At 35.2% G+C, this 7,573-nt stretch overlaps 1 protein-coding gene across 1 annotated transcript; it reads right to left on the bottom strand.

Moving 5' to 3' along the window:
- Positions 1-474: 474 nt before the first annotated feature.
- On the bottom strand, positions 475-5,875 carry LOC131165398 (chorismate mutase 1, chloroplastic). Its single transcript, XM_058123148.1, has 6 exons — positions 5,335-5,875; positions 3,558-3,780; positions 3,389-3,475; positions 2,701-2,844; positions 1,103-1,195; positions 475-850 (listed from the first exon to the last, which is right to left on the bottom strand). The coding sequence occupies exons 1-6, from the start codon at positions 5,514-5,516 to the stop codon at positions 614-616; spliced, it is 966 nt and encodes a 321-aa protein (XP_057979131.1). The 5' UTR covers positions 5,517-5,875; the 3' UTR covers positions 475-613.
- Positions 5,876-7,573: the final 1,698 nt, after the last annotated feature.

Genomic DNA, 7,573 nt, shown 5'->3' with positions numbered 1-7,573 from the left:
TGGGATATGTCAAAGGACCCCCATGATGGTGCAATGGGGTGTTTTGGTAGGCAATAGAGTGGTCTGTTAGTTGTGAGAATTGTTGAAGACTATGCAAGAGGCTTTAGTGATAGAGCTTATAGCAGCTTTTGTGTTTACTGTTTTGGGAAAGCCTTGTTGGAAGCCTAGAGCGCAGCCTCAGGTTGTTATATCTACAACTGAATTGGGGTTGTTAGCAGAAGTCGAAGCTGCCACAGGCAAGTTCAAGTCTTACTTAGACTTGATATTTGTTTCCAGTTTCTAGACAGGAGGCGATCCCAAACTAACGTCCCAAGATCAAGGTGGAGTAGCGGGTTCATGTTTTTTTAGTTTCTCCTAAGGGGTGTACGTTCACTAAGGTGGAGATTGTTGTGAAATGTGGCTCACATACTAAGTGAAAAGCATGCATATAGAGAAAGCATGAGGGAAATCAAGCAGCAGTAGAGGAAACCGTCAATAGAAAAAAAGGTATATTAATTTTTACTTGAGAGAAAGATTTTCGTAGTCCTCACACATATTTACTAACACCAGGATCAACATCCAAAATGGCAATGACACATTCTATTTGTAATTCTAAACAGCAGCTGGAACTTGTTTAATCTAGCCTTCTCAACAAATACTGAACTTGGACCTCCTTGGTCAAAGGCATGATCCAGTCTCCATACAGATTGGCAACTAAGCTTGGTTTTATTTTGTAGACTGGATCAGCTGCACCTTCCCCAACCCCTATTAACACCTCTTGCCCATAAGTTTTGGCTTTCATCTCTACCCTTTTTTTTACAGTCTCTTCCACAGTCTCGTATGTCAACATATTCATCAACTGGGCACTGTCCTGCAAAACAAAACACCAACGTAGCAAGAAATTAAGAGTTTTGAACAATCATAATAGCACAAAACATGGAACTACTCGTGCTAGAAAAGATGCAGTTGAGTACATACAACAACAATAAAAAAAGCTTATTGCTATACCCATTAAAAAGGAGACACATTTCAGTACGTGAATTCTTTTTTCTCCATTAACATTGAGGATCGTCTTTTATATTATATTAGATTATTGAATTGCACCTAAGAAATGAAATATTACTTGTGCTCTAATGGCAGCTTCATAGGCATCAGGGGAGGCTCGAAATTTTGCCTCTGCTACATATTTCCCATAATGGATTCTCTTTGAGAGAGCCTGCAACAACAATGAATAAAAAGGAATCCGTCAATAAATATGAAGAAGAGTTGCCAACTTTTAGCTGCATTCTTCATATTACATCAGTAAGTCTGCACATGAGCACGCAAAGATACAGAAATTCTTTTAAAATGTGGCAAACTCACATCTTAATGTAAATAGACATGTCTTGCAGTTTAATTACTACCAAAAAAATAAAATCCAAGAAAACAAGTATGTGCAAACAAGTCAAAGGTTTTATTTCATATACACAGATGTTGTAAGAGGAAAGGAATAAACAAATCAATGTTTTGAGCTGTGCTGCAAGGAAACCAATCGGATGGGATGCCAAGAGCCCAAAAATACAGAACATGGGAACTAAAAGTTGATTATACTATGATTTACACCAACAATAATGACATGCAGAAAGAAGGAAATTCATAAATTGGAAAATTGCAGAGAAGCTCCAGAAACAAAAAAAAATGCATTTCCAGGTCAAGCATGAATTTAAAAGAGGGGGGCGTTCACAAGTGGCAATTAAGAGCACTAGAGACTCTCATGTTAACACAATAGACAGTGGAGAAAAAGCAACATTAGAATAACAAATGAAGAGAAGAATAAAATGAATGCAAGTATTAAACAGGAACCAAATGCCCACTTTCTATCCCAGATGCATGTCATATTTGAAGACAGTTAAGAGTTGCCCATTACGTCTGTAATTTGAGCAGATAATTTGTTATGGGATGGGTTCGCGCTTGATTTTTAATCAAGTGCAGTTTGACAGACCTGTTCAGTGTTGCTCACATAATAATAATGCATTTGGATATCCATTTTCTTAGTGTCAAACCAACGAATGAGGCTGTCCTTCAGGGATGGGGAGGAAATTAGTAGGATTTGCTTCATTGCTGTAATTTACTGATATTACTAGCAAAACTAAAGTTGGTCCAACTGTGCCATTGTTGGAGGTAATCCACCAATTGCTGTTTTGATAACTTGAAAGTTTGCCATGTTGCATCTGTGGATCATATTCTCAAAAGCAGCCCTAATGAGGTCACCATGAACAGAAGAATCCTTTTAACCTATGCCCATGACAGCCAAAGGAACAACATAAAAGCACAAGCTTCCGTTTAATATTCCATACCATGTTAAAAATCCAAACTTATCTTGCTCTATCCCAATTTAAATGCATATAAAATTAGAAAGTACTGGTTCTAGCATAAGCGACCAAAAAAATTAAGTCATATAACTAATACCAACGCCATTCCACTTCTCGCAAATTCTCCCATCTTATGTTTCCAAGTGGTTCTTGACACTTTGCCTTCAAAAACCATATGAAGTAATCCTAACAACATCAATATTAAGGAATTATGAAGGAAGGCAACTTAGTACAAAGACTCAAAGCACACCCCACTAATGACAAAGTCAGCTAACCTCAAGTTATCATCACTATGGTCGAAGTTACCGCTGCTTGCTTATGTGGCTGAAACCAATTTAAATTAACTACAATGCTTAGTTAAAATTCATACCTGCAAGCAATTGGTGTCACAAACGGCAGTTGATCCACAATTTCCATCATCTCCTCCCTTCACTAATCGTGGAAGAAGATCTCTAAAATACATATTCCACACTTTGTTATTTATATTGATTGTATCAGCAACAGGATGTAGGACCTACTTGCACATAAGAAACAAGATCGAATTGGAAGTAGCTGGAAAAAATACGACTAAGCAACATTGTTGAAGTTTGAAAATAATGAGATTAAGACAAACATATCCCCAAGCATAACCACACCCACACCCACACTCACACTCAATCCACCTGCCAGCCCACCCACACATGCACAGAGTGCGTATCATAGATAAGATATCATTTGTAATTAATTAAAACCATAAGTTCTCATTTTTCCTCAAATCAAGGTTAAAACATGCTATAACTGATGTTATTAAACCTAGCTTGGAATTAAATTCATTAAAGTAGACCATTTGGATGCAAAGAAGTATCACATAAATGATCAATACAGTTACATTAGTTCCAAGAATTTAATGAACAAGTCTCCTCAAGTTTTCCATGGTCAAGACTTTCATAAATAACAAACTAAGCAGTTCCTTGAGTTGGGGACTATGTTAGTCACAATAACTCAGTCATACAATGAGGTGCAGGGACTGATCACGAAGTTACAGACAAATGAGACTATGTCTCCAGTGCAACTCTTACCTGTGGATATTGCAAAGGAGGCAACATTGGCTCAGGCAAGTCACTGGGGAAGAAAGGATGCTCATCAGGGCTTTTGTATCTGCCCACCTAATGTGCAATTAAAGAAATGAAATCAGAATCCTTGCATTGGTACCTTGCTTCAATCAATCTTGTTAGAGGTCTAACATACCTGAGCATGAAGTTTTTCAGTTTCTTTCACTATGAACTCAACCAAAGAGCCATGGAACCCATCCATGGCGAAAGCATCAGGGTCATACGCATCCACATTGTAACAATATTGAGCTCTCTCCAAAAGGCTAAATATAATGCTATCCTCTTGCCGGATTAGAGAATGTCTTATAGCATCAAGGGTCAAGTTCTTACTCTCATCTATCCTCTTTTTTGTTGCAAGTCTACATGATCAGAAAACCTGGAGTAAGAACTTAATTTACCACAACTGCAAAAGTCAAAATTATGGAAACTGACATACATGCAATTAGTTATTTATGTAAATACTGATGATGGCTCTATTACATTGCTTTACACATGTATATTCCCACTGCATTCAGGGAACACTGTCAAAAATTAACAATATGCCCAAGTTCCAGGACTAATCTGAAGTACCTATTTGATATCGGAGAATCACTGAGGAAAATGTCATGAAAAAGTTTGAAAGGAAGAAGGGTAAGAATTTTAAAAGAGGGAAAACAAGCATAGAGAAAAGGAGTACACTGCAATTCTGAGACAATCCAGTAAGACTGATTCTGAAACTATTCAGTTTAATCTGCTATACTGACAAAATTTATGAGTCTGTTCTCAAAAGATATATGATGTGATTAGTTTATGCTTTCAATAGTGAGTGCATAAAGTTGAGCAAATTTGAGGTTTTTTCCCCAAATATTTTGAAAACCGGATTAGGATGCATGTAGCTCTTTCAAGTGCTGAAGCTGATAATCAAACTTGATGCCATTGTCGAAGGATTTTGTATAGTAGTAATCATTTTTTACTAGGATAGTTTGCCAAAAATCCCAAAGAAAAACATAAGAAAAAAATAAATAACAAACAAACAAATAAAAAATTAAGCTGTCTTCATAGCTACCAACTACAAAAATCCATTAGCATGTGTTAAAATCTACATGCATATGATCATTTTTAGCAGACGCATTTTCCAATGGCATTCTGTCATTTTGGCCAAAGTTCTTTAGTTTAATTCAGCTCCAATTCATTTAGAAAAAAAAATCACCAATCCATGTAGTGGAATTGGTGTGATTGAACTGTTTTTTCAGCGTGTAGCCTATTGCATTAATACAGGATACGTTTATTCCCTTGCAATTAGTCTATTTTATATAGTTTAATATACTATTCCATAACTAAACAGTTTCAGTTCCTCCCAGTAATAGTAGTTTAAAGTCCTTTAATCTAAAGACAAGAAGGAACCAGTAAGACGATAAATGAGAAATTCCCTTCTCCTTTGCAGTCTCCTGAAGGGAATCGTTTGGCATATTATGAGCAATTTTTGCTCTGGCACGCCAATACATTAATTTTGCCAGCACTCGCATCTGGAAATCCCTATATGGAAGGCATCTTACCATTCACTGATTTCTTAACGGACTAAAAAAAAAAAGAGAGAATTTTCAATAACATGCAAAAGCACAAGCCACATTGATTAAAAATGGAAGGTAAAAAATTCACACCAAAAACAACAAATAATAGAATTAGTCTGGTAGTACTCCCATTAATCCCCATGAACAAGCGAAGACAGAAAACAGCGCATGCCCATTTCCACAAACTGATACTTAGATTTAAAAAATAAATAAAAGTGAAAACGAAGAGATAACACTTTCCGACAAGAAAGAATTTCAGATGCCCATTACAAATCTCAATCCAAATTATGAAAAAAAAAAAATATTACATGGTAAGAAAAAAAATAAACGTAACCCATGTAAATAAAGTAACAAAATGCATACCCAATGTGTGTTGCAGAGGCTTTAACAGATAGATTGCCTTTCTTCAGCGTGCTCGAGCTGAGAGATCTAAGCCTGGGATTTTGCCCAGTTTGGTGGGCAAAAGGGCAGCTGGGTCTCGAGAACTTTGACGCAACAAGGGTTGCGAACGCAGGGGACGCCGCTTGGAGCAACTTCGCCTCCATTGATGAGCGCGTGAGCTTGACCGAGAGAAACAGAGAGCCTAGACTCTTTACGAAGGAAGGCAGACGAAGATGGAAAGGAGAAGGGAGAAGTCATAAAGCAAGAAAAGAAAAGGCCAATAATAGCGTGGTTTGGACCTTGGCAAATGGAAACAGAGAGACGAGGGAAATTTGGTGTAGGTGACGGTAGGTGCCGAGAATGCGAATTAGGTGGAATGGGGACCCTGCACCCAACCCAACCAAAAAAGGAAGACGAAATAAAGGAATGAGGTGATGCCCCTTCCTCTGGATCTGATGGCTTGGAATCATGTCAGAATAGAATTCAATTTAATTGGGTTGGATCGAATTCACACCATCTGTCTAGCTTTAGACTTTTTAGGTATTGAATTTAAATTTATAAATTTGGTTAAAATGGCAAGCATAATATAAGTACTTGCAATTATGTAAATAAAATATGTGTTAGGTATCACATTATCTATACATTATAATTTTACATGAAATTTTGTAGTGTGCTGCATAGATAATAAATTTTGAAATTAATTTTGGTATGTATATATGAATAATTGTAAGCTTTTAAAATACTTACCTTGTGTCAGGGAGAGGTCTTTGATTTAGATTTGTGGGATTTGGATAAAATGTAATATAAAATTAAATAAAATTTTGTTTGACTCTAATTAAATTTAAATTTAAAATCTGAAATTTATGTTACCAAACGCAATATTAAATTATTTATTTAGCTCAAAAATTAAGAACTTACAATAATATTGTGTAATTCTTCAAATATTCTTACAATCATTTTTTATTTAGCTTTGAAAAGCTGTAGCAAAAGAACCAAAAGATTTATCATTAACAATATTGACATGCCCTAAATGTATCAGTTTATAAAAGAAAATCAGAGCCCAACAATCATTATCCAAGTCAAATGTTCTCGTATGAGCAATTCGTTCTCACCTAATAATGAAGGGAAGATTTGCACTAGTGCTTTGAACCTACAGAGCGAACAACGCCCTCGCGTCATAATAATGAATCAACTTAAAGGTCGAACTTCGCCACTATAAAGAGGGGTAATGTAAACAAGTAAAGGTAACTCACTTTTAACTAAATCTTACCGTTACATTTAACCCCTTCAAAGCGTTCCCTTACTTAGGCATCAGAGTGATCCCGAAGTACACCATAGGTCCTCCAAGTTTCCTTTGTTTTTACCTTTTTCAGGTCATCGGAAGTCGGAGAGTAACGTCGCAGGTCAACACAATTTTTATCTCGCAACAAATATGAAGTTAGAGTTGACAGATACTTTTTATGCATTTATTTTACACACTTATTTAAACAATCAAAATTGCCAGTATGCACCCATAAAATATATATTTCTATTTTTGCATGCCTTCTTCAATTGTCTATTAAATATTTAATAAAAGAGTTATATAACAAAAAGTAGAGTACTCAGAAGCATAATAACATAAAATATAGAAATTGAACCTTTCACATGATTCCTTTGTCTTTTTAAATGTAGTAATATTTTTTTAACCATGTTCCAAGGTTGAGCTTTATCTACTCTAATACTAAAATTTCACTTAAAACTAAATACTCGAAATTGTTTTTCATAAATTAATTGTTAGCGCAAGCCATATAACTTCTTATATATTTTTTTTTGTATTGAATAATGTTCACAATACTATCAAACCTAATTTGTTTACATGATTTGCCAAAAAATGAGAACATCATGTAAATGTTCTTCATGAAAAGACCAAACATAACTATGATTAAAAAGACCCCAACGACATAAAATTTTATATAAGCAACACATGTAATGAGTGATAAATAAAGTAATTAATAAATTTTTAGATTCATTTCTTCAATATAATATGAGATATTATACTTATCTTTTGTCATACAAAGAATTAAAATACATTAACAAACACAAACACACATGCACATATAGTAACAATTTTTAATTTAAAAAGGTAAGTCAAATGTCCACCTAGTTTGAGGATAATACAATTGAGGTTTTTAGGTTGGTTGGTGCCACTATGGATTAGGTGGCAAGGCAATTGATGGGATAT

The sequence above is a fragment of the Malania oleifera genome, chromosome 1 (assembly GCF_029873635.1).
Source record: "Malania oleifera isolate guangnan ecotype guangnan chromosome 1, ASM2987363v1, whole genome shotgun sequence".
In the NCBI taxonomy this organism is placed as follows: Eukaryota; Viridiplantae; Streptophyta; class Magnoliopsida; order Santalales; family Ximeniaceae; genus Malania; species Malania oleifera.
The sequence above is the reverse complement of the archived record's forward strand: the minus strand, read 5'-3'. Positions and strand labels throughout refer to the sequence as shown.